Here is a 27,583-nt window from a genome sequence, read left to right as displayed (position 1 = left end):
GCTACTGAATATGAATAATGGGCAATAAGTTTGATCATCTGTACTAACATTAACCTAGTGAAATATTAAGCCCACTATAAGGTGTCTTGGGGAAAATGTTTAAAACAACAAATTCAATAAACCATAACATTAATAGTGCAATTGACTACTGGGCCACAACCAGTCAAATTAACAGGAAGTATGTATGTGGTTGTTTCAGGTGGTTTTTCCACTAGCCTTTATTGGTTGCTTTTACTTTAGTGTATGACTCCTTATGTTACAATCTAGCTCAAGAAAGTAACAAGTGAGGGGAGTCCTATACCAAAATTAAAGTTAATTCAACCATTAAAAACTAAAGGAAAATAAACTACACAAGTGAACAGAATCAGCCTAATGACCTCAACACCAGGGGCCAGTTGCACAAAGCACCTTAGATGTTCCTTGGAGTCAGAGTTAAGGTGTCCATAAAATAAAATCTGTTGCACAAAACACCCTTAAATCTTCTTGAGGTTAAACATTTTAAGGAAAGCATAAGCACAAGATTTAAGGGTGTTTTGTGCAGCTGATTCTTTTTATGGACATGTTAACTTGGACTCTAAGGAAAATGTTAACTTAAGGTGCCATACAAGGCCAGGAGAGTGGGAGGGGTGCTCGTCACAAAAGCTAAAATGTTGTCAGATGGGAGACCCTGGGACAAAATCTTATCAAATGAGGGTCTGTGGATTTTTTTTTCCCAGGGGTCCTTGACGTGAAAAAGTTTGAGAACCACTGCAAGTGTATTGATAGTCAACAAAGGGACGCCCAAGAGATTGTAGAAACTGATGGTAATTTGATGCCACCTAGTGGTTGAATCTGACTCACTGCAGACAGACCAGTGACAGACTCATACCTTCAGTTGGCTTATTTTCTAGACCAGTGGTTTTCAACATGGCGTCCGGGGACCACCAGGGGTCCTTGAGGGGTTTCCAGGGGGTCCCCAGCAAACTGATACCATTATTTCATTTCCAAGAAATTAACACAATTGGAGAATGTAGTAGAATGATTTTGATTGTAGCTTCACTGTTATCTCTACTTTCATATAGGGTTAAACAGCCTGTTACAAGCAGTGTAAATTCACTTGTTCCCCCAGTTCAAAATGTATGCAGTCATGACACTATAAGCCACATTAGATGAAAGTTTCCTCCAAAATTGCATGTTATGTTAAATGACATTCAAAGCATAGATACTGCACGAGATCAAAACCATTTTAAATATTTCTACTATCCGTGTTGTGTTTCCCTCAGTCTCCTCAAACAGTAACACCTGTTTTGAAAATGATGAATCATTTAAGATGTTACATATAAACCCGGCTCATAGCAATTTCATTGCTTTGCTAATTTCCACCATTTGACCCACTTATTTATTTTTAGGTGTCCTTAGAAACTTGGCACTGGTAAGATCATAGTATGAAGTTCCTTTATAACATTTTCCATGGTTTGAAACAAAAATGTATGGGTTCTAGTCATGATTAATGTGACAACCTCCCCTAACTTATGTATAGTTCTGTAATGGCTCCTTCATCCCCTTTTGAGCTTAGGCCTTGGATAGCAGTCCTGGCTCATTTGTATTAACAGTTGATTTTGTACTGTAATTCTTAATTAAATGTGTATTGCATAACCTTGACCACACAAGAAAAACATTTGGACAAGAAAGTAGGTAGGAACTGTAGAAAAACATGTATCATTTCACTTGATGTAACTTAACATTATACTGAAACATTGCAATCCAGCCAATTAAATCACTGGAAAAACTTTTTTCTTTCTTCTTTGTCTGAAGTAAACACTTCCTGTCAAAACAAGGGGCTTTGAATGGAGGCAATACACAAGATAACAAAGGAAAAACAAAAAAAAACACTTTAATATAAATATTCCTAACATGGATGAGTTAGTAACACAGATCAATGTTCTGAACCGAGACCATTTTTTATCTGAGTGACTGAATTTTAAGATAAATCTTAAAAGGGGACGTTTCTCTTCTTCTGTTGTCGGGAATTAACATTTGATCACGTCTCTGTAGCTTTGTCATGGATCCAGACCAACTCTCAGACAGTTCCACACTGATTAGATCATTCCACACCGCAGAACACAAACAGGAAACGGTCACTAATACTGCATTCATGACAACTCGGACCGCCGGAGGTTTAATCTCGGAGCGTCCGCCCCATATTTGCATATTTGCATATTTGCGTTCACGCTGCACTTCCCTGTCGGAGGGAAAACACTGGAAAAGACCAAGGAGGGTTCTGGGAAGTGGAGGCGGTAATGCAACATTTTGGATGAGATGTGTGGATATGACGTCAACTCGAACAAAGCGGAGCTCTGAATGATACCTGAATTTCCGAGCTGTAATTCCGGCCTGGACGACCGTTCAATTAACTTTTTACAGGTCGGAACCCATTTTTTCCGGTGGTCCGAGTTGTCTTGAACGGGGGTATAAGACCGGGAATGGTTCTGCACCGATCCTCCATCTGCATGGAGGTAATTGTCAAGGTTGGATTTCACAGGATGTGAAGGTTCATTGTGTGGTGTAGACATTTGTTCAGTCTCCCACCAGAGTTCATGTCCATCGAGTTTGAGTCCCTTCTCTCCTCTGTGGCTCATCGTAAATAATATTCAATGGCAGCGGAAAATGCAGCAAAGCCTCCACATCCCAGCACCCCAGCCTTCAGACCAGCTGCACAAGAGAGAGCGAGATGTCAGCACAAAAATATCAAGAAACAAAAACATGGAATTAATGTATCACCTTTAACTGCATTTGAAATGTCAAAGTAAATGTGTTGGGCTACATACCACGGAATCCAATGGCTCCCCCAGTAACACAGCCGCTGTACACAGCGTTTTTCCAGTCAGATTTCCCTCTGTGCTGTAAACAAAAAGTGGTAAACAAAAAACGGTCAAGACAACAACAAATCAAGTTGAAAGGCTTATATCTTATAAACAATGTTACTGCCAAACTTTGTGTGTGAGCTGTGAGGCCATCAGCATTTATGTATGGGACAAAACAGCAATATGTCAGTGACTACATGTGCTATCTATCCAGTGTGCTGAATGGAGTGCTGCAGAAATGAGCCCTAAAACCTGGAAGTTAGCATCGCCTGGTTGGGATTTTGGTTAGATGCCTGAAATAAGGTCTGTGGTTAACAACAGTTTATGAAACGGAGACCTTTATGTTCAGCAAGATAATCTTCACAAATTAACCAAATGTTTATGATGTTTGAAACATTTGCTGGCATCACATTTACACTTAAAAATCTATATCATCAGCAGCAGCAGCAGCAGCAGTAGTATATAAATGGGAGCTAGGGCTCTGTCTGGGCTCTCTCTGTTTTTCTCTCTGTCTGTCCCACTGATTACATCATCAGTGATGTCATAAACCACTAAGACATCAGTGATGTCATAAACCACTGTGACATCATCAGTGATGTCATAAACCACTGATTACATCAGTCCCACTGATGACATCATCAGTGATGTCATAAGGCAAGGCCACACAGCAGCCGAGCTGGGAATGCGACCTACAGGGCCAGCTTGGCGAGCTGCAGGATGGGCGACGCCGCGCAGCGGCATAGGTAGTGAGCCAATGCAGCCTAGGAATCGAGCGCGCGTGCTACTGCCTAGTATATTATGTAAATTTGGCAATGTGGACTCTGTCTCTCTGTCCGTTTGTTTGTTTGTTTGTTTCAAGAATTGTGGCCGGCCACAGCTATGCCATTTTACGTGCAATTGGGCTGAAATTTTCAGGAAGTGTAAAGACCACCCATCCGTGACGGAGACAGATTTTTTTAATTGGGGCAGATTAATTGCCCCCAAGGCTGAGGGTATAGTTCAGTGATGATGTCATCAGTGATGTAATCAGTGATGATGTCACCAGTGATGTCATCAGTGTGAGGCTATAAGTGATGGGAGTATAAGTAGGTAGAATCTGGAGGAACCAAACAACAAGCACACCAGAAACAGACAGAGAAGATGGCCTGAAGGAGCCAGATTTTTTTATTAATTAGGTGATTGCTGTTCATAGAGCAGGCGAGGCCGTGACGCGCAGTGGTCATCAGTGATGTTATAAGAGCAAGATGACGGTCCCAAGCAAACAGTATGGGCTGATCTTGCCCAAGAAGAAAGCAGCGTCCAACATAGCAGCCCTGCAGAGGCCCTCTTGTGTTCGGGGATGACTCTGATGATGAGACCTCGGTCAGGGAGAGTCTCCAGAAAGAAGCTGTGAAGAAGAAGATGATGAAGCGGACTGGTTTGGAGATGCAGAAGGCCCTGGAGGACAGCATTGATTATGATGCTGTGTATGACGACGTTCAAAAACAGAGAGTGGAGAGCAACAAGAAGGTCCTTGGAGAAACAGACAGAAAGCCTAAGTACATCATCAACCAGCTGCTGAAAAGAGCGGTAGAAGGTAGAAGAGCGGAAGGAAGAAAAAGAACAGAGGCATGAAAGGAAGATCCAGAAGGAGAGGGAGGCGGAGGGAGAGCAGTTTGCCGATAAGGAGGCTTATGTTAAGGAGAGGGAGGCGGAGGGAGAGCAGTTTGCCGATAAGGAGGCTTATGTGACCTCCGCCTACAGGCAAAAAGTACAGGAGAGGAAAGAGGAGGAAGAGAGGGAAGTGGCTCTGGACGTGACGAAACAAAAAGACCTCAGCGGCTTCTACCGGCACCTGCTCAATCAGACTGTAGGAGAAGAGGCCATACCGGACTGCTCAGCAGACAAAACTCAAGAGCTCAAAGGTTTCAAAAGTGGCAGAGAGGACTTCACCTTCACCCTCCCACCTTCCTCAAGTATTGGCTGAGAGCGGAGAGACCTAAGCGGTAGGGGTGGGGGAAAAAATCGATACACCACAGTATCGCGATATTTTGCCTGACGATATTGTGTCGATATTTGGACGCCAAGTATCGATATTGCAACAAACAAAAAACATTTTTTTTTTTTTTTTTTTGCAGGCCATGCCAGGCCACCGTGCTACTATAAACTTTAGTTCCAAGGCCAGCAGTAAACAAACGGTAGCATATTTTCATTTTGTTTTAACAGTATCAGTTTTGTCATAACAGTAATTTACTAATTCCCCAGTTACTGAATGGGCTGCACAAGATGTTTTGTGTAAGTGAAGTGAAGTTGCAAAAACTACATAAGTACAGTAGTCCACACACACATCCAGTTAAGGTGGACTGTAAGTAGACTGTAACAAACAGTTCAGTTTGTCAGGTGCATGCAACTATGACATGACTTTATGAAAGTTGTTGGTCTGTCTACTTGACAATGTTGCTGCAATAAAATGGTTGAAGTCAGATGTACAGACTGAAAAATTGTTCTTATATAAACCAGATGTTGACAAAGTTTTCCTTTGGGGACATAATTTGCAGTTGAAAATGTAAGAAATCGCAATATATCGAAATATCGCAATATTCAATATATCGCAATATCGCAATATCGCAGTATCGCAATACTATCGTATCGTGACTCAAGTATCGTTTCAGTATCGTATCGTGGGCATCTGGTGATTCCCACCCCTACTAAGCGGGAGGAGAGGTTGGGCGAGTCGCTCAGGACAACAGAGCTGCTCCGGCAATGGGAGAGGGTGGTGGATTGTGTAGGGCTGCTGTATCGCATGCGAGGGAGCCGGAGGGAGGGGTCATGAAAAGCAGTTGATTCCCAGGGAGGAGTTATCGGCCGGACAGGCTTCACGGAGCGGGGTATGCGAGTGGTGGTGCTGCACAGGTTTGGATGTTGTTTCATGATGACTGTTATAGAACTAGGTGTTGCATTGTATCGGTGGTTTAATGGGTTGGGGTTCTTCTCAGCGGTGGGTCCCGGGGACTTGCAGCTGCACAGAGTGGGGCCCATATTCTGCTGTAGTCCAGGGAGCATGGCTGCTTTGGCGTGGGGAGTGGGTTAGCCATTTATTAATTTAAATGTATTCATGTGTATATTGTATGCTATGTGTATGTGGCGGCTAATGTGTTTTATGTTGTGGGTCACTGTCTTGGCCTACTGTGACTTGTGTGTGCCTGTTGTAAACCTACAGCACTGTGGCACGCAGAACACTTTTATATTCAGCGTGCCTCTCTTTATATAATTGTTAATAATATGTATTGATTAAAGATTATTTTTGTCGAAAAACACTAGTGTTTAGTGTCTGGCTGCTTGCCTTTTAGAGGTCTAAGACCCGCTCTGCATTTCTTTATAAGGTCACAAGTAGGTAGAATCTGGAGGAACCAAACAACAAGCACAGTAGCACACCAGAACCAGATGGAGACGATGGCTCCCGCCCCTGGGCTGTGCGGGTGACCTGACGGAGCCGGATTTTTTGAATTAGTGATTGCCCTAATTACGATGTCATAGAACAGGCAGGGCCGCGACGTGCAGTGGTCATCAGTGATGTCATAAGAGCACGTGAGCCCGCATAGCGGGTGAGCTGCAGGGCGGGCGAGGGAGCAAGTGTGCCCGCACCCAGCGGTCGAGCTGCGTATGCAAGCTGCAGGGCCAGCTCGGCGAGCTGCAGGGTGGGTGAGCGTGAGCCTAGGAATCGAGCGTGCGAAATTTTCATAAAAGTGGTATTCATTCGTCGAGATTATCTTGCTGAACAACACAAGTCTCCGTTTCATAAACGTATGTTAACCAGTACCACATACCTTATTTCAGGCATCTAACCCATGGATGTATTAAAATAACTGGATAGGGGACGAGCCACGCCCACCCATGCATTCGCACGGAGGCTGCTCACTGGCGCATGAAGCCATCTTGGGGGGGGGGTTTCTTCCTGGTTTTACTTCCTGACCATGCGGCCTCAGGTGAAGTGCGCATGTGTGCCATGACGTATTCCATGACGTCTCAGTCCCACCCCTCCCACCCATGGATGTAGATGGAGATGAAGGAAATACACCCGTATACGGCTCTTAGTGGCTTCTGAAGAAGAAATGCCCCATAAAAAATTATTTGATAATTAAAAGAGTCGTTTTATACTTTGAGTGACACCCGGAAAAAATTCCCCTGGGTTTAACAGCTGCTGGGGTCCCCATGCAAGTGGATGGGAATTTTCCTTTCTGGGCTGCATGGCGTCACGTGACTTGCAATACAGAGCTTCGCCACCATGTTCAAATGGCTTCACACAGCCCAGCGCTATTCCTGGGGGCTTGATCTAACCCCATACAAAAATCCCATTGACTGCAAGATGAGGGAACCCAGTGCAATGCCAACTTCCACGTTGGCCTACAAAAAGAGATCATCCCTGCGGGTACTGTACTCTATGAGGAGTGTGAGTTAGGGTCAAAGAGACCCTTGGTTGCTTTGTATCATAAAATGAGTTGATTGATCTCTCATACTTAAACCTCTGTATAATAACCAGATATTTGGGGTTGATCTCTGCTTTACAGAGCTTCATACACATCACAACCAAGAAAATCACTAACAGTAAACCATTTCACCACAAGAGGGTGCTATGAGACCACTCAGAGAAACATAACTCTTTCCTCGTGAGGGGGACAGAACTGACATGGTATTCCTAACACGTCCAATACATTTCAAGGCAATCAATGCTATACAGTCTCATGTTGTAAATTATGTCCAATTGCCACCAGAGGTCTGTGAGCAAGGCTGCTAAGCCAATGAATGCATCAAAGCAAATATAGTACTACTCTCCAATAAGTCTAGCAGTCAGTATAGTCTATTTATTGCTAAAGAGACTCTAAACCAGGGAACATAATGAACTAATCTGTTATTCATCCCTTTGTTTTTGGCTCCTGGCAGCAATTGTTTTGTAAATTTACACCCCTAGGGCATCTTAACCAGTTATTATTATTATTGTTGTTGTTGTGATGTGAAATATGTTCATGCAAAGGTGCTGTTTAGTTGAAGGTAGTTAGTTTCAGTATGTGTTTGATGCTGTGGTGAATCCAGCAGTTTGTCTCATTTTGCTACTGAAAGTAGCCTTGCAGCGACCCCGTGCATGTTGTGTCCAGCTTGGCACAGAGTGAGGCTCATTCACTGAATCTGATATTAGGGCAACACTTCACCCTCCACCCACCACCAGCACCAAGAGAAGTCTGGGTGTGACCTACTGATTCAATGATGCACTCTGTACAGGAGAACATGGCGCCTATCATGGCAAAGTTCTTGGCATAGGACATCCCCCTCTGGCCCATGTCTTTGAGGACTTCCCGGGCTGTCGGTGTTTTCAGGGGGTCTTTGGGGTCGAAGCCCACATTGGTGTCGATGCCTGCTGTGAAAACACCAAATGCCCCGCCAAGCACAAAACCTGCGGAAGACAAGGAATCCAACATGAAGATCTAAACAATAAATTACAATAACTAGAGACCAGTGTTGAGCTTGGAACACAGTCAAAGCTGAAGCTGTGATATGGTAGTAACATGTGTGTAAAGGTAAAGGTAAAGTCCCACTGATTGTCACACAATGTGTGAAATTTGTTCTCCGCATTTGACCCATCCCCTGGGGGAGCGGTGAACAGCGATGTGCGCCGCGCTCGGGAATCATATGGTGATCTGACTCGGCCGGGGATCGAACTCACGACCTCCCAGTCTCAGGGCGGACACTCAGACCACAAGGCCACCGAGCTGGTTAAGAGCTGGTGTGTGTGTCTCTCACTCTCTCTCTGTAATGCCGGGATCCTCAGCAGGTGGTGGCAGCAGGTGGTTCTAGTGATTAGTCAGTGCTCAGTGGCTAGTCAGTGGCAGCTAGTAGCACACAGTGGAAGCCTGTGGCGCTCCGTTGGCAGTTGCTGTCAACTAGGGCGGGGCCAAATTTCCTGGTTTGTTTTCACGATGGTTGTTGAGCAACCATGTTCTACTTTTTGGTTTTTCCTTCATTAATTAAGGTTAGGTTATGCTTTCGCCCGTTTTGAAATAAAAGGAACAAAAATGCACTCTACTAATCCTCTTATTATTTTAAGAGTGAAATTGTGTTACGTAAACATAATTGCATAAACACAGGTTTAAACATAATCGAGCAAACATAAGTTTACTATATATATATATATATATATATATATATATATATATATATATATATATATATATATATATATATATATAGTATAGTATAGTATAGTATATATATATATATATATACATATATATACAGTGGGTTCGGAAAGTATTCAGACCCCCTTAAATTTTTCACTCTGTCATATTGCAGCCATTTGCTAAAAGCAATTAATTTCATTTTTTTCCTCGTTCATGCACACACAGCACCCAATATTGTCAGAAAAACACAGACTTGTAGACATTTTTGCAGATTTATTACAAAAAAACACTGAAATATCACATGGCCATAAGTATTCAGACCCTTTGCTGTGACACTTGTATATTTAACTCAGGTGCTGTCCAATTCTTCTGATCATCCTTGAGATGGGCCTACACCTTCATTGTGCTTAATTATATAGATTGGACTTGATTGGGAAAAGCACACACCTGTCAATATAAGACCTTACAGCTCACAGTGTAAAGTGACCAGGACTCTTCCTCGAACTGGCCGTCCGGCCAAACTGAACATCTGGGGGAGAAGAGCCTTGGTGAGAGAGGTAAAGAAGAACCCAAAGATCACTCTGGCTGAGCTCCAGAGATGTAGCGGGGAGATGGGACAAAGTTCTAGAAAGACAACCATCACTGCAGCCCTCCACCAGTCGGGGCTTTATGGCAGAGTGGCCCGACGGAAGCCTCTCCTCAGTGCAGAACACATGAAAGCCCGCATCGGGTTTGCCAAAAAACACCTGAAGGACTCCCAGACTCTGAGAAATAAAATTCTCTGGTCTGATGAGACCAAAATCGAACTTTTTGGTCTTAATTCTAAGCGGTATTTGTGGAGAACACCTGGCACTGCTCATCATCTGCCTAATACCATCCCTACAGTGAAGCATGGTGGTGGCAGCATCATGCTGTGGGGGTGTTTTTCAGCTGCAGGGACAGGACGACTGGTTGCAATTGAAGGAAAGATGAATGCAGCCAAGTACATTGATATCCTGGACAAAAACCTTTTCCAGAGTGTTCACGACCTCAGAATGGGCCGAAGGTTCACCTTCCAACAAGACAATGATCCCAAGCACACAGCTAAAATAACGAAGGAGTGGTTTCAGAACAACTCTGTGAATGTTCTTGAATGGCCGAGCCAGAGTCCTGACTTAAATCCAATTGAGCATCTCTGGAGAGACCTGAAGATGGCTGTCCACCAACGTTCACCATCCAACCTGACAGAACTGGAGAGGATCTGCAAGGAGGATTGGCAAAAGATCCCCAAATCCAGGTGTGAAAGACTTGTTGGATCATTCCCAAGAAGACTCATGGCTGTATTGGCTCAAAAAGGTGCTTCTACTCAATACTGAGCAAAGGGTCTGAATACTTATGGCCATGTGATATTTCAGTGTTTTTTTGTAATAAATCTGCAAAAATGTCTACAAGTCTGTGTTTTTCTGACAATATTGGGTGCTGTGTGTGCATGAACGAGGAAAAAAATGAAATTAATTGCTTTTAGCAAATTGGCTGCAATATGACAAAGAGTGAAAAATTTAAGGGGGTCTGAATACTTTCCGAACCCACTGTACATACATACACACACACAGTATATATACATACTGTCCATGTGTACCATTACCTCATTACCACGAGGTGTTGCAGGTGCCATTGAGGTGTCAGTAGCTGCCACTGAAGTTCCACTAACTGCCACTGAAATTCCACAGGCTGCCACTGTGTGCCATTGACTAGTCCCTGACTAGCCACTGAGATTCCACAAACTTCCACAAGGTGACAGTAGCTGCGACTGAGTGCCACTAGCTACCACTGACTGGCTGAGATTCCACAAACTGCCATCCATGAAGTGACACTACCTGCCACTGAAGCTCCAGTAGCCCCATAAGTGACCCTACTACTGTACTCTGTATATTATACACTTGTGCAGTACTAGGGTCACACTCAGCTCCATAAGGCAATAGGAGGGAACGGCTGTTCAAATCGCTCTCCTACCCGTCTCCGACGTCCGATTGCAGATCCGAAGATATAATAGTCCTCCTATGAAAAGCCAGTAATTTAGCCAGCACAGTTAAAATAATACTGCTGTGTGAAACAACCGTTTAAAAGCTGTCTTTCCACAGCCTGTGCCATATTTAGGAGAAGCTTCCTAGTGCCGACAGGAACCTTGGGAGTTTGAGTATTTCATGACATGTTTTGCTTCCCAGGTAGGCTGGATTTGATGATTTGATCACTGACAGCCGCGTGCAAGCGGTGCACCATGATAGTGAGATCGCACACCCTGCTGTAAATTCAGCACAGGCTGTGGAAAGACTGATTTTAAACAGTTGTTTCACAAAGCTCCACTAGCTACCACCACTGACATGCCACAAACTGGTGACACAACCTGCCAGTGCCACAGATCCGTCTCTCACCCCCCCCCCCCCCCCCTATCTCGCTGTCAAATGTTATTATGGTATGTTATGTTATGGTCAATAAAGTAAGTTCAGACCTCCGACACAGGCCAACACCGCCTTGAAGCCGCAGCTCTCCATGCCCCGCTCGATCATCTTCTGCTCGTCGCTCTTGTGGGGCGTCGGTAGTCCAGCCATAATTGCGGGGTTTAAGTCCTTTATCGGCCTCTTCTCACCGATAAGATGCTCCAGAAGCACACTGTACTGAAACTGCTGGCCGTCCACATCCAAGCTAGCCGAGGTCGGCCCTTGTGAGTCGGTGGAGGCAGCAGTACTTCCAGCAGCCGTGGACGCAGCCATGTTTCCCAATGACAGCGCATTGAGTAAACGTAACCAACGATGAGCAAGTGCATATTCTTCATATTTGCAACACCTAACGGGGCAGAAGACGATAAAAACGAACACTTGTGCGTTTACCAAAATGTATAATCTGCAAATGATTATGTAAAAGTATACATAAAATAAAGTAAATTGTTTTGATTGTTATGACATGTTCTTATTCGTGTCTGCACATTCGACACAAATGAGACTGCAAAGATGACCTTGATGTCGTAATGTCGTATGTATGTTTCGCTAAAATGTGTAGTACAATACATTGTAGCCTACCGGTATTTGCTTTCAGAGTAAAAAAAAAAATAAGGAAAAAAAAGTGATGACTTTGTGATTTTGTCTGTCTGCTCTCTCCCCCTCATCTCCCCCGCTGTCTGTATCCAGAAGGACTACATATCCCAGAAATCTCTCTGAGCACTGCACCAAACTCGCGCGCTCCACCTAGCGGCTCCATATACGCGGACCGGTGACACTTCTATGACACGCGCGAGGCGCCAGCATCCCCCGGTCAACAGCAGCAGCACCGCCGCAATACTGAACAGGTGAGCTGTAGTACTCATTTGATCGATCTTCTACAACGTTTCAACCCTTTTATCAAGGCCTTGGGTTCAAACGTGTCAACTTTATCGTTGACGCTTTTCTATTGCGACCATTTTTGCCGGCCGGTGTCGGAAATTGAAGAAGCTTGTCTCTCGTGGGATCAGTTGGTTTGGCTAACGTTAGTTTGACAGCAACGCCAAACTGACTTTGATGACTGCTGCTTGTTGTCGTCTGACAGTCACCGAATAGTATCCTCGTTTCTCATAGTTTCCTTCAAATTAAACATTGACTCAAACAGAGATTCGACAATATCTGTCATTAAATGAGAAATACGCGTTGTTTTCACATACTTGTGTCACTGTTTGTTTCCTGAATGCACCAGGAATGTAGCGTGTGGTGTCATGACTTCAATAGGATTCTTCTTTCTGTAAGGTTAGGCTTGAATATTCACATCTGTCTGTATTATACAGACTACAGAGCGTTCAGTGGTAATAACATTAGTATTGCCAGGGGAGGTTTGGTGGTGATGATAATGTTTTAGCACATCCACGAGTTTCCTCGTGTGGAGCGACATGGCAGTGGTACCAGATGCAGTGGTACAATTGCAGCTGGAATCGCCTCCTGTTTGGGCTTGTGTGGCGCTGCTGTCTTGCTACAACTTTTTCATATCCACTCAGTTCCTTTTTATCATCACGTTATATGGATGTGAAACAGTAAACAGTTTCCTCTTATACCTTCATTTAGTTATTTATAGCACCTGCTTCTTGCAAAAGACCTTTTCTCGTCTCCACTCCACTGACTTTAAACAGGGAAAAAGGTACGTTTACCCTCTAGTTTACATACATTTAGCATGTTACTGCCAATGGCAAGCTGCCTTTCAAACCACTTCAATGCACCGTGAGCATGCACTTTCTCTTCACATGACCAGCCAGCCATTAGTTCTTCATTAGTCCAGTCCTGATTCTGAAGCAGTCAAGAGTCAAGAATCAAGATTATTTTATTTTGTCCCGAGGGAAATTTGTCTTGGACATACAGGCTGCTACATAACATAACATAATACAGAAGAAAGAATAGTGCATAGCACACAAGTGCTGACAGTGCAAACATACAGTTAAAGTTCAAACATTACAGTACAAAACACCAGCCTGAGTTCAACAGAGTAACGGATAGTGGAATGAATGAGTATTTGTATCTGTTCAGGTATCTTTTCTTGTTTTTTTCTGGGACTCTGTAACGTCTGCCAGAGGGTAGCAGTTCGTATTCTGAATGTAAGACATGAGAGGGGTCGGCAACAAGTCAATAAGGCGTTGTTGTTTAGTCTAGTCAAGTCATCTGTGAAGGTTAGCAGTTTATCGCTTTAATAAATACTTGTTTCGTTATGGGACAGTGGATTCTTACTGTGCTTAATTGTACAGTTTCCAGATTTATTTAATTACCGATCATCAAATCGTTGTCTAAACAAGTGATGCTTGAATAAACCTTTGCTATTTTGGTCATACTTGCTGTGCACCGGATGTCTCAGTAATGACAAAAAGGGGAAATTCTGTTGTAATGGATGGTAATTGAAGATGTTGTGGTCTTTTGTTTTGACAAAAGGTTAACCTTGCATTGGAACATGTGTCTGCAATAAGTCTGTAGGGAAAAACCAAATGGGCAGCAAATCACAGCTTTCACTTTCTTGTGTTCCTTTTGATAATGCCAGGGGAAAAAAGTGAGTTAAAAAAATATGAGCACAGTGCCCGTCATTCAGTCAATGTGGAAGTTGTTTTTCTTCATGGATAAGTTGGCTAACCATCCAAAAAGGGGAAATGGTTGGAAATCCGCCGTTTGCTTCTGGGTCTCGTGTTCAGAACAGGCTGTCCTCGACAGGAACAGACCAAAGAGAGGCAGCTCTTACGTCAGTGTAACAAGGGACAGTCACATTATACAGCAGCACAAAGTGAACTGGAGTTTTTTCTCTTTTACTTTATTTATCAAATCGATATCAATTGATGGTTGTTCTGTAATTAGGGTCCCGTCTTTTCTGTCTGCCGTCATTCATTTCTTAATATTATAAGTTTTGAGTGTAGCTCAGAAAGTGACGCTTGACTCGTCTCGACTTATTGTCTCTAGTAAAGAGAGACTTCACAGGAAGCCATGTGCCTGGGCTGCTGAGGCGATCGCCCCGCCCCCGTGTACACACACAGCAGCTGTACTATTGACGTTGTTATTGATTTCATGGCTTTGTATTGGTTATCGACGGAGGCGTGAGCGTCCCTTACCTGGACTCATTCTCTCAGCGTGTCCTCAGTTAATCTGCCTCCTATTTGCTCACTGCCCCCCATCCATCTGCTGAGCTCATTACCCAGGCAGTTCCTGTCATTGGAGGAGGAGGAGCAGGGATGCTATTTATAGACTGGGCTGTGTGGGGAGCGCACACGCACGCACGCACGCACGCACGCACACGCACACACACACACACACACACACACACACACACACACACACACACACACACACACACACAGCCCAGCCCAGCCCAGTCCAGTTGTGCTTGTTAGGTGGGACAAAGGATGATGCTGCGCTGTGATCGCCTTGACCGCCCCTCTGCTCAATGGGAATTCTAATGGGAATTCAAGGTCCCCACACTCAGTGCTGTCCCACAAAGTCAGGAATATCTTCCACCATTGTGTGTGTCCTGGATTCGTTTTTGCCAGCTATAGATGAAGGGACCCTGGTGGTTAGACAATTTGTTGCAGCGGTACGATGTGTGTCCATCTCTGCTGCAAATGACATATGAAATGAGGGGGTGTGGGCTGAGGACAAAGGCTCTGGGGGTCACCTTCCAGCTGAGCTAAGCAGGAGTCACCTTCTCCAGCTTGAGTAAGCAGGGTGAGATGCAGATGCAGTGCTGTAATCCTCCACTGACTGTACTGTACTGTACTGTACTGTACGGCACACTCAAACTCTGGAAGAAGACATCACCATAATTGTTGAGCTGGAGACACTCTAGCTCTCAGCAGGCTCGGGCCAAGTGGGGGCTTGCAGTACTGTAGGTACTACGTGCTGCCTTTTATGGCTCATTTCCACCACATATAACAGCACAGTACAGCTCTACTCGATCTGGTATTACTCGGCTCTACTTGATATAGACTCTGTTTCCATAGCAAGTTTACTTGCCTCCGCCCACACCTGGTCGTCATAGCGACCGCATATCTGCCCTCCGCCCATAGCCGAAGTAGGCTATAAGTATAACGTTAAAATTAAATCCATACACAGAACTTTTAAACTGATTATGAAATACGGATGCCTCTAAATGACCTACAGTGTACATGTGACAATCGGCTAGGAGAATGGATATCACTTTGTTGTTACTCAAACTCACATGCATGCACTGCGCGGGGACGGGAGAGGCGCTACGGGGAGAACCCCAGCGGCAACTCAACAGGCAAGACCGCGGCTTCGCCTGCGGCCTAGCGGAGCCAACTACAAAGGGCTTCCCGAGGAGCGGACTTTTTTCTCTCTCAAAACAATTGAAAACCACCGCATGTTAAAGCTGAGCAAGGAGATCGATTTTATTTCACCAGAGCCGAAGGCAGCAACACAAAAGAAATAACTTCTGGAAATAACAGAAGAGAAGGTAAGCCCCACTAAACTGGTATCCGGCATTGACAGTAGATGCCTACAGTAAACACGATTCTGCCTGACCAATCAGTCGTCTGCAGTGTTTTCACGTCACCGTATGGTACCGGGTCCACAGTCCTAGAACCTCAACAGAGCAGGGACCAAAAGCAGCACGACTCAACCCCGACTCAACCCGGGCTGTCCACGTTTTTGATCGGTGGAATGAGACAAAAAAGTGAGACGAGCTGTGCGGGGCCGCGTTGATACCTTCAAATTAAAAGCGGGAAACCAAGCTAACGTGGAACGTTGCATTTGACAAACAAATTGGTAACGTTAGTTAAGCAATGACAGTTTGTCATTTAATAAAGCACAGTTAAAACGAACTCCACTTACACTTGAAGGTCTGCCATGCTGCTATCCTCCTGGCTGTACAGTGTAGTCCTGCTTTGGGGCAGGCGGAGTGGGTTTTCTAAACTAACATTAACGTTAGCTAGCAACCTAACTAGCCAGCTGCTATCCACAACAGAGTCAGGTAAGATGCTTCCTACTATTGTTCAAAAGTGACTTTCCTGACACTGTACAAACATCTGACTGCACTGAAATTAAGTAAAGGTTGACGTTATTGACTATTCTAGAATAAAAACAAAAAGAAAGTGACAGATGTTTGTTATTTAGCCAATGATGTTTCACTTTTTTCTGATGCGGTCGGCTTTGTGGGCGTCGCCATTAGGGGCTTGCTCGGGCTCGCTTCGTTCTTCTTTGTCGATTGTAAGGGTCGCAAGGTATTAACAAAACAAAGGTACCATGGTATGGTTCCTCGAAAATTATCCATAACCAGGTACCTACCGAGAAAGGTTGCAAATTCAGTGAACTTATTTATAAAACTGGTTTCAGACAGCCTAATTACAACTTCTTACCTAGAAAAAAAAAGGGGGGGATTTCATATGGCTCTAGTCTGCGTGCAATTGGATCGGCACATCCTTTGCTGCAGTGGAAGAGGCTCTAAGTGAGGAGATAAGGGGGAGATGCACACATTGTAGGAGAAATGGGGAGCGGTTTGGCAGTCAGTCAGTCAGTCGCCTGAATAGCAGCAGCACCTTGGCTCCGGCAGCAGATCAGGGCCGCTCAGTAGGCTGCCAGCAGATTGTGGATCTTTTTGCATGGTACTTTAATATATGACTTGACTTCTGCCATGCAAAAGGCACAGATGACTGCCAGCCGCCACCGCATTTTCTTTCAGGTTTTTCTCATATTCCTTCTGTGATCCATCATCTGCCAAAGGCCAGTGGAGATGGGAGAAAATGCATTGCACTGGCCAAGCAACATTCTGTTTCTGAAAGATGTGTATAGATTCCCCCCCCCCCCCCCCCTTCCCTCAGGAACGTCCAGGAAACGGGTTGCATACTTGTGAAGGAACAGTTTGACTCACTAACTGCAAGGAATGCTGGCCCAAGCCATTTCAGAGGCAGGGGCAGAGATATGGTCTATCTCCTCTTTGATGAAATTGAAGCAGTCAGAAATGTGACGTGTAGCCTATCCACGCCACGAATACGACAGACGATTTGATATTCCTTCCAGGTAAACGAGACAAGCGAGTTTATGGTTGACTATGAGATTACATGTCATGTGTGTGTGTGTGTGTGTCTGTGTGGGGTGTGTCTTGAATGTTTGCTTAGAGAGCAATTGAAAAAATGTCTGACCCATTGTAATTTCTCTTTTGGCCTCTCTTCATAGAGCTCCAAAAATGAACTCGCCCACCACAAATGCACATCAAATATCTCTCACGGCAGAACAGAAGTCTGTGTACTGTTGGCAATTAGCCTGGCACTGAGAAGGGAACACTCTTTTTGGGTAGGGCAGAGTATTGATACACAGTGGCATTCGTTATTGTGATATTACATTGCGGAAATTCACAGAGCTCAGCTCTTCCAGTTCTCGTGGATGCTATGCTAGTAATGTTTCTATGGAATCCAGTGATCCACCCACTCAGTGTACACATGCAGCTCGGCAGGCAGGCAGCTGCAGCTCGTGCGACGTGGCTCTGACTGAGTGTTTATCAGACAAGAACTTTGACACGGTCAGAGCAGGAAGTTTGGCCCTTGTGGGACTCTGGAGCCCAGCTCTGAGAACGATGAAGCAGAGGATGGAACGCATTAAATATGCATGAAGCCCGCACTAGGAGCTACTGTATATCAGCAGCTCCTACTCTATAATATGGTGAAGAGCAGGTTTTTGGGGAGATAAAGGGAGATCAAGTATTTTTCAGATACTGGTGCTAAAACCATAATTTTAAAACAGTGTCCGTGCCTAAAAGGTGCCTGAACCGATACTTAAAATTGAAAGAGGATATAAAATGGATTTTTTTTTTAAAGGATTTCAAGCAGCGTGCTCCAAACAATAATGTTAGTGAAGGTGCGTGCGGCACCGGTTTTGGAGCACCGGAGAGCAGATATTTCACTCTGCAGCTCGCCTCGCCTCGGGCGCCTCGCACCTAAATCGATATAGAGAATAATAATTGTATAATATATAATCTACATAATAAAGTTGAAGTTGTGTGTCCCTCTGTGTGTCTGTCATCTATACACGCCCACACCGCCGGACCGATTGGGCTGAAAATTTGCATGGAGGTGGGTTATTCGTGTGTTCCTTTATCGCAAAAGAACTGGGATGTGGAGGCAAAATACGTCACATCCGTTTTGTTAGCATTCCATTTGCAGAAAACTTGAGCTGGGAAGTTCACTGTTCACTGGTCAGATCCACTCGCTAGCCAGGCTAGCCATTGTTAGCAATAACAGTTGATAACAAGTAGGGATGGGCATTTCTAACAAAAACACTATTCGAAATTCGCTGGCCAAAGTCGACTTTTAATCGAAATTCGAAAATAAAAATAAAATGTAAAAAAAATTAAATTTTTTTTTTTTTTTTTTTTTTTTTTTTTTTTTAGTGAAATGTTGCACTGTCTCCCCTGATTCTAAGTATAGTCGAATCGCTTGGTTTGAGCAAGTAAAACAATTTTTATAAGCATTTTAAACAAGGTTTATGGAAAAATGAATGGCGGATGAAATCCCATGAAGAGGGAGAGGTTGCTTATAAAAGTAGTTTTACTTGCTCAAACCAAGCGATTCGACTATACTTAGAATCAGGGGAGACAATGCAACATTTCACTCACAAAAAAAAAATAAAAAAAAATCAATAAACGAATTTCGAATTTCAATAATAAAAGTCGACCTTGATAATAACAACGATTATTCGAAAATTCGAAATTCGATGCCCATCCCTAATAACAAGGCATTTCTTGGCATTTTGCGCATACAAACACTGCAGCCTCATGTCCACACAGATAGAAGTAGGCCGTGCTGTGTGTACAGCTGATTTAATGAGACACAAAAAAGACAGAAGTGCTAAATAGCATTTATACGATTATAACTACTGTTGTTGCGCGGATCAGCCATCTTGGATTTTTTGCGTCGGGGCTGCTGAGGCTCCTACGAGTTTGAAATGGGAAATACCAGCTCTAGTGACGTCACGTCCCAGCTCATGAACTTTGAACCGGTAAGATTACCAGTTCCCAGTTATAAAGGAATGCACGATATCATCCGGGGAAGGACATGGGCAGGTTGGAAAGGGCTTGAAACTACATTTAATGCCAAAACTTTCAAAACTATGCCATGCCGCTGCCCCTTTAAGAGGATCCCTCAATTCTTCTTCTACGCCTTTCAGGCAGACTCCATGCATTGCAGTGCATTACTGCCTCTCACAGGTCGCCCATATATTGCACTTCAACCAGAGAGCTGAACCACACCACATCTGCGGGAATTATACGCCACAATGGTTTTGGTGACTTCCAACACATTACATTGTGGAACCGTTACAGTTACGACGGCTACCAGTTGGAGCACTACATGGCGTTAGCTATAGCTGTTACCTATATTAGCTACGGTAGCCTGGCGTTAGCAAGCTGTTAGTCTCATGTAGTCAGACCCACCGTCGACGTCATCAAGCTTCCAGCGACGGAGGGTCTGAATCACAAGTCTCTTGACGGAAGTCGGCAACCCGGCAGATTCCCCCGGGACGGAAGTTAGGTTATACACACCGTGTCATATAGAGTGCCTCCCATATTACAGTCCGGCAAGGAAACACGTTCGGGAACACCGTGAAGAGAGAGGTGATAAAAGGAGTGACCAAAAGGTAGCGATAGGCTGTCTTGCAGGAAGAATGAGTGGGCAAGATCATTTAATTGCTGCGTTACAGAAAGTGTGCCACGTCCGCGGCGTAGATGCTCTCAAGGACATGTTTGTTGCAGTTGTGCCAGAGTCGATTTAGCTGATACACAACATTCCGAATGCACCGCCCACGAGGTCCCTGGTTGGTCAATTCATATGTCTGTCACGGATCTTTTTTTTTGGCTTGGGGGGTGGGTGTAGATATCATCTACGGCTGGCACTGCGAGACTAGCAAGCTGTTACCTGTTGTTAGCTGTGGGCTACGTTCGTTATGTGCACAGCACGTCAGTTACATCCATGTCAAACGCCACTGAATGGGAGGCAAAGCTGTTTCCGGCCATTTCTTCTGTACTTACGGTCAGATCTGACGTAGGAATGATCATCTCAGCACTTTTTCACTCACTCCCTCTGTTTGCCTCTCATCTCTTTTTCATGTCAAAGATGCTGATTTAAGCAGCGGCGCTCATCATTAGGCTTGGCTATCTCATATTCAGATGCTGTAGTAGATAGATACAGTATTCTGGGTTTCGGCAGCCAGCAATAGTAAAATGCCTGATTGGGTTTCTCTCTTACTTTCCCTCTCTTTCTTACTTTCTCAAGTAACGTTTGAAATAAGGCTCACCACACAAAAGCAGCTGGCAGAATGACCAAGAGGCTCCTGGAAGACAGCACACACACCACACACACATTGCATTGCATTGTCTCCCCTGATTCTAAGTCTAAGGCTTTATTAATTAATAGAAAAAGCTTCTGCTGTGGATTTTTAGCTCAAACAAGCATTGCACCACTGAAGTAAAGAACATGTTACATGACATTGACATTTTCGAAAATAAAAAACAGTTTTGACAATCATGAGTGGTTCATTAAATATTTAGTAGGCTCAGGTCTGAGTGCCAAAGGGGTGCCAAAGTCACCCCCTCTCCCTCTTCATGGGATTTCATCCGCCATTCATTTTTCCATAAACCTTGCTTAACTCATTGAGTGCCAGCCACTTTTGGAGAACGGACGCTCCCAGTGCCAGAGTTTCAGAGCGTTTTCAGTGATTTCTCGAGGCCCACAGAATATTGTGTGATATTACTATGTAAACACTGAACACGCACCAAGAACGATGAGACTCTCTTCTATGATCTGCAAAAAAAAGTTTATTGATCCCATTTTCCGTTCTTTAGTTATGAGCCGGAGAAGATAGCTTGATTTAACCAAAAACAGCAATTTTTTTCTAGAAGCTGAGATAATGAGCCTTTTGTGAAATTAAACATTTCAAGCACATCACTGACTCTGAAGCTAATTTTCTGATGTAGTCACACCTCAAAAATAATTTCCTTCAATAAAACAGTGAAGGCCAGGGAATTTTGTTTGGCAGAATAATATTTTTTAGCTGCAACCAGCAGCGCTGGCCCCTGCGTGCGCTGCTGGTTGCAGCTTCTTGCTGGTCTTGATTTGCTGCTGGTGGGCATCGGATATTCTGGCTTGCGTTTGCCAATCCTGTCCTGCTGTCTGGGTCTGTCTGGGTGTTGTGTGCTGCTCTGCGTGCCCCCCCTTCCCCCGCGCCTCAACTGCACACTCCTCCTCCGTATGGGAGTGTCTCCGGTGGCTCTCTGCTGAGTTTGCTGTGCACAGTGAAGGGTGCGCGACATCCAGCTTTTTTACAGCGTTCCGCGTGTGTTTGTCACCGGCAACCATGCTTCCAGTTGAGAATAATAACAACTCCACGGCTGATCATGCGGATGTGCTGTCGCAACGGACACGGAGCGGCTCAATTGTGGGAGCAGATTGGCTGCTGCAGGCACAGCTACAGTAACGTAATGCTTCATGCATATCGATGCATACGGATGCGATGCGATTTCCGTTTCCCCAACGACTTCTTCTTTGTTTTTTCCTTGCCTTTCTGTTATCTGGAGAGCACTGTCGCCACCTAAGGGTTCTGTAAAATAGGTTAGACACATTCAATAGCTCCCATATTGTAAGAGGCGATGTAAGAGGCTTAGATCGACATCCCCCCGTCAAAAAACGCAATTGACGACTTTAGTCGTCTTTGGCACTCTACGTCACTATTTGAATTGACGACTAAAGTCGTCATTGGCACTCAATGAGTTAAAATGCTTATAAAAATTGTTTTACTTGCTCAAACCAAGCGATTCGACTATACTTAGAATCAGGGGAGACAATGCAACATTTCACTCACAAAAAAAAAAAAAAAAAAATCGAATTTCGACTTTCAATAATAAAAGTCGACCTTGATAATAACAACGATTATTCGAAAATTCGATGCCCATCCCTAACACACACACACACCTCCTTTGAGCTATTGCTTCCTAGTTGTAGGTTCAGGGCTCCCTATTCCCAGTGGTGCTTTGTGAATCTTTTTAAAGTGTGTTAATATGTGTACACGTGTAGGCATGCCCCATTATAATGCATTTGGCATCTTGGATTTGCTCACAATTACGTTTTGCAAATTGCCATTGTTGACTGCAAAAACGCCACAAAATGTGCTGTGTTTGTTCTGTGTGAAAGTGGGCTACAACCTCACTGATTTATTGCATGTAGGAAGGAGTCCATGTTGTGTACTAGTTTCAGATGGGCCAGACTAAAGGGGAACCCAGAGGGAGAGCAGAGACTGTCTCACAGCATGGCATACAGACTAATCCTACACTCTTCCTGTTTCACTTCAGCTGAGATCATGACACAGCACACACCACTTCCCTATAGGCCCAGGTGCTGCACAGATGCTCTAGATCAGTGATCCTCACTATTTCTTCGATGAGAGCCGCACTGGTGGTAGGACAAAGTCAATAGGAGAGCCACTTTTACCGCAAAACACCAAAAGCCACCCCAACCAAGCACATGTGCCTACCATTTTTTTGTGTTTTATTGTTTTCCACACACACACACACACACACACACACACACACACACACACACACACATATATACCAGTTTCCCCTAGAAAAACATCGCTGGCGACACTAAGTTTTAGCTAACCTGTTCACATCTATGTTCGCAATGGCATCCCAAGTATCATCATACTATTATGGGATGCGATGCGAACAGTTGTATTATGGGATGTGCGTTTCCCAGGCAACAACACAGCGCTGCACGCTGGCACAATACTCCTATGATTTGGCACCTTCTATTACTGTCAACACCAGTATTGTTGTATTGTAATAATATGCCATAAAGGTTTATTGAAATTTTGGGGAGAGCAGGGGGGGGGAAATCTACAAAAAAAAAAAAAAAAATCATACATCATCAATACATACATGCATACATACATGCATATACACACACACACACACATACATACATACATACATACATACATACATACATACATACATGTATGCATGCGTACACACAGATAGTCAGTGCTGACCAATTTGGGGCCCGTGGGCCAAGTTTGGCCCGCGCTGTTTTTTTTTGGCCCGCCACGGATTTGGGAAAAAAAGTTTTTTTTTTTTTCTAAATATTTTTCCCCCGACTTTTTTTAACCCATTTTTATCCCCCTTAGTGCTAATTTTACTTTTATTTATCCTGGTTGCTACTCCACCCTCTGCCGATCTGGGGAGAGCCGAAACTGGCTCCATGCTTCCTCCGAGACATGGGCAGTTAGCCAGCCGCTTCTTTTCACCTGACAGGGGAAGCTTCACCGGTAGGACATAGCACATAGCTATTCCAACCGGTTCCCCTCCCTCCGAACAGGCGCCCTTAACGACCAGGGGCCGGTTGCACCAAGTGGTCTTAACTATGCCTGGTCGTAACTCCTACGTCGGTCTTAGTTAAGACCAGTCTTTAGAGTGGATTTATGCCTGTTGCACCAACAGGGCTTACGTCTGGTCTTAACTAGGCCGGTCGTAGCAATGCGCGTCCATGTGAATTGCCAGGGAATGCACCCTGATTGGATGATGTTGCAAAAATGTGCCTCAGTCACGACCTGCTTGGAGCGTCACTGTGCCACTACGCTCTATCAGCCACTACTGTATGTGCATCACTACACCCTCCCTCCTCCCACCCTCCCTCGCTCCGGGGGAAAAATGGCGGCGATTGAGTGCCAGACAGTCTGAATGAAATTGAATGTAACGTTCCCAATTCTATGTATTAAATTCTAAAAAACTAACGGCAACATTTGGGAAGGCTAAGCCACACAACTAGTTCGTTATAATCTAACATCATGCTTCGATGGCGACGTTATGACGGTGACGATGACGGTAAGGACTCAAAAAGCTCTCCGCTGATAGACACGGAGATCTCTGTTACAGGCAGGCACTACGCCTCCTCCTGACCAGGCGTAAGAGTTACGCCTGGGCGTAGTGAAAAGAAGGTTAAGCCCTCTTGGTGCAACCGGCGTAGCTGTTAGGTCGTAAAGTTACGACCGGCGTAGCTTAAGACCAGTCGTAAGACCACTTGGTGCAACTGGCCCCAGAGGAGGAACCACATTAGCAACCAGGATATTGCATGTTTTGGTGAAGGGGGTTCCTATATGAAAAAAAATGTTATTAACATTAATTTTGTGCAGTTGGTATTCTCTCTCCCCGACTATCACATGGGTGTGAGGCATTGCTGTCTGAGGATTGATCGCTCCTGATTGGTTGGCTGAATCACCTGGTTGGGGGGTGAGCTCTGATATTTGATCCCTCCCCAGTCACTGGCTTTACACCAGCTCAGCAAGATGGACAGATCATCATCACGGCAGTGGCACACTGACAAAAGAAAGTTTAGGACGGAGTGGCAAGACGAGTATTTTTTTACCAAAGTAAATTCAACAACGGTTTGTCTCATTTGCAGACAGAGAGTGGCTGTTTTGAAAGAGTACAATATAAGTCGCCACTACGAAACGAAACATGCCCTCGCTTTTTCAAACAGATAAAAAGTAGATTATTATATTGAAATGTTATTTTAGATTTAGAATGTTAATTTTCTATAAAACACAATACATTTTAATGTAATTCCACAACGTTTATTTTTGGCCCTCGGCCCTCCACCCAGATTGAGTTTTGGCCCTTCATGGGAAAGAATTTGGGCAACCCTTCTAGTAGGAACGGGGGGTCCCCATGCACCCGAAATATATATTTTTCTAACCTAGATTTTTGTACTCCTCAAGCTGTCTAATAAACAAATTTTGTTGTTACCCCCTCGAAATAGTGTCCCATGGGTCCATTTGGCGGCCATCTTTGCGAGCATATGGCGATGTCTGACGAAAATGGATAAGCGGCATAACTTTTGAACTACCGGTAGACATCATACAAAGACAAATGACACCACTTTTCTGTATGATTTTGGCATGAGAAACTGATTGAGAGGGTTGTTTTCACGATTTTAACAGGTTTGGTATAGTAAAAAGAAAAAAAAGAAAAAAGTGTATAATTTACACTCAAAATCTTGTAAAGAAAATCTATCTACAAATTAGTCCATGAGCCAGAAGGGTTAGGAATAATACTCATATAGATTTTTGGCAAGGTATACATCGCTAGAGTTAGAAAATATGTGATAGCATTGCACCAATGGTAGCTAAATGTGTGTTATCGCTTGATTTATGAAAGTAGAGGAGGTAACCACTGTGCTCAGACAGGTGCGTAGTCCAATGTAGAAATGTCACAGGTAAATGAGAAGATGGGGACCGCACTCGAGGAATATCGTTTTAATTTTCTTTAGCAACAAAACGTTTTCGGCCGTCCGGCCTTCATCAGTGTGCAAATGCAGAATGGTTGAAACAGACAGGTCTTAACTAGGCTGTGACTGACAACATGACAGGTGGGCACAATCAGTAATTAGCACAGTTGATAGGTAGACTTCATGTCACACATGACCATGAATGCGTAATGGCTATGGTGTTGATACGATTATATCCTGGATAAATACATTATGTAAACATATATACATATTACAAAACAATAGGGGTGGGAGAAAAAATCGATTCACCTAAGTATCGCGATTTTTAATGTCACGATTTTTTGGATCGATCTTTTATTCCAGAATCGATAATCGCAAATTTAAATTTTTTTTTTTTTTTTTGGGTGCTTGCAGTCAGGCCACTCACTGAACAGCAGGCTAGGCGCCGCCTACTGGTTTACTAGTGGTTTTATTACTTTATTAGTTAGTCTGAAGTAATAATTACACTTCAGGGTTAAAGTGGGTGCATCTCATTGTAAAATTGGACTTCAAACGGCCCAAATCTGGCTTCAAACGGCCCAAATTTCACGCGCGTTGGCCCATATCGGCCTGGCCTGCTTGGTATCTAATGCCCGGCCTGAATTATGATCCCAGTCCGCCCCTGTTTTTAACTATATCGCCCAGCCCTACTCATGATATATAATATACAGTCTCTAGTGTATGATTCAACTTTTCCCATGTTCTAATCTAGTGTAAAAAAGCAAACAAACTGAAAAAATAAAAGAAAAAAATAAACAAAAATCGCAATAAATCGTAATATCGAATCGCAATAATCGTAGAATCGCAATACTTAAGAATCGCAATATAAATCGAATCGGCACCCAAGAATCGTGATAGTATCGAATCGGGAGATAAGTGAATCGCCACAGCCCTACAAAACAACATTTAAACATTTAAAAATCTGTATGGGAATCAACTGTAGCACATTGGGAGTATCAGGTTGTATAGAACCGTTCATAAATCATTGTACTAGTCATTATTGATAGACGAGTGTTTACAGATATAGGCTATGTCTCCAGCTACAGGAATGGAGTGAAATTAAACTCTTCGTTCATACCAGCAGGAAACATGGATTGGAGCCGATGAATCCATATACATTCCCGCTGCAAAAGGAGTTGTTCATGGTTACCACCCCTTCTATTAAGATATACCATCTCCAAACCTATACACTTAAGGTCACTGATTTTATGATCCATTTCGTTAAAGTGCCGTGCCACGGGAGAATTGATGTCGGCCCGCTTTACAGTATATTGCTTCTGTGTTCGTTTAGCCTAACTTTTAATTTGCGGGATGTCTGTCCAACATAATATTTTTTACACTGGCAGAATAATAAGTATACTATGTGTAGAATTGCACGTTATTAAAGATCTGGGCCCGTATTTATCAAGCTTCCTAGAATTACTCCTAAGAACACTGCTAAGAGTACACTTATGAGCAAAAAAATTCCCAGCTAAAACCTGCACTTAAAAGTCAGTTATTATGCATCTCACTCCCTCTTTCAGCGAGGTGTAGGACTGAATCCTAAGTGTCAATCTCAGATCTGATTTACGACAGGTGTGTGTGCCGTAAAGGGAAATGTTGATGACGCAATCCCAAGTACACAGGAATGGCCAATCGCTGAATGGAATCCCTTATGCACGAATATCCTAAATAGAGATGATTCAACAGTGAAATGCACAATGGGAGTGTAGCATATATTCACCAATAATTTCAGAAGAAATTATCAACAAAATAATACAAGATAGCCTACATTGAAAATCACTCAAGAATAGGCT

General features: G+C 43.9%; 3 protein-coding genes across 3 annotated transcripts in view; 2 read left to right on the top strand and 1 right to left on the bottom strand.

The window, feature by feature from the left end:
- Window positions 1–1,863: 1,863 nt before the first annotated feature.
- On the bottom strand, window positions 1,864–11,766 carry timm22 (translocase of inner mitochondrial membrane 22 homolog (yeast)). Its single transcript, XM_083655843.1, has 4 exons — window positions 11,484–11,766; window positions 8,075–8,271; window positions 2,808–2,880; window positions 1,864–2,691 (listed from the first exon to the last, which is right to left on the bottom strand). Exons 1-4 carry the CDS (start codon window positions 11,743–11,745, stop codon window positions 2,615–2,617), a joined length of 609 nt encoding a protein of 202 aa, XP_083511969.1. The 5' UTR covers window positions 11,746–11,766; the 3' UTR covers window positions 1,864–2,614.
- On the top strand, window positions 4,088–4,809 carry LOC310784172 (nuclear speckle splicing regulatory protein 1-like; the record flags this gene model as incomplete). The annotated part of the gene is given in 3 exon segments (XM_083645174.1): window positions 4,088–4,171; window positions 4,173–4,419; window positions 4,595–4,809. Coding segments are annotated over 3 exon segments (546 nt in total).
- A 494-nt stretch (window positions 11,767–12,260) lies between the features above and the next one.
- The window catches only part of LOC310784343 (cytospin-B-like), a 123,830-nt gene continuing 108,507 nt past the window's right edge, over window positions 12,261–27,583 (top strand). Inside the window, exon 1 of the mRNA XM_083645359.1 lies at window positions 12,261–12,317. The gene's annotated coding sequence lies outside the window, so the exon portion shown is untranslated. The remainder of the gene's footprint in view (window positions 12,318–27,583) is intronic.

Source organism: Poromitra crassiceps (assembly GCF_964638095.1).
Source record: "Poromitra crassiceps genome assembly, chromosome: 1".
Lineage (NCBI taxonomy): Eukaryota > Metazoa > Chordata > Actinopteri > Beryciformes > Melamphaidae > Poromitra > Poromitra crassiceps.
This window is presented reverse-complemented; position numbering and strand designations above follow the sequence as displayed.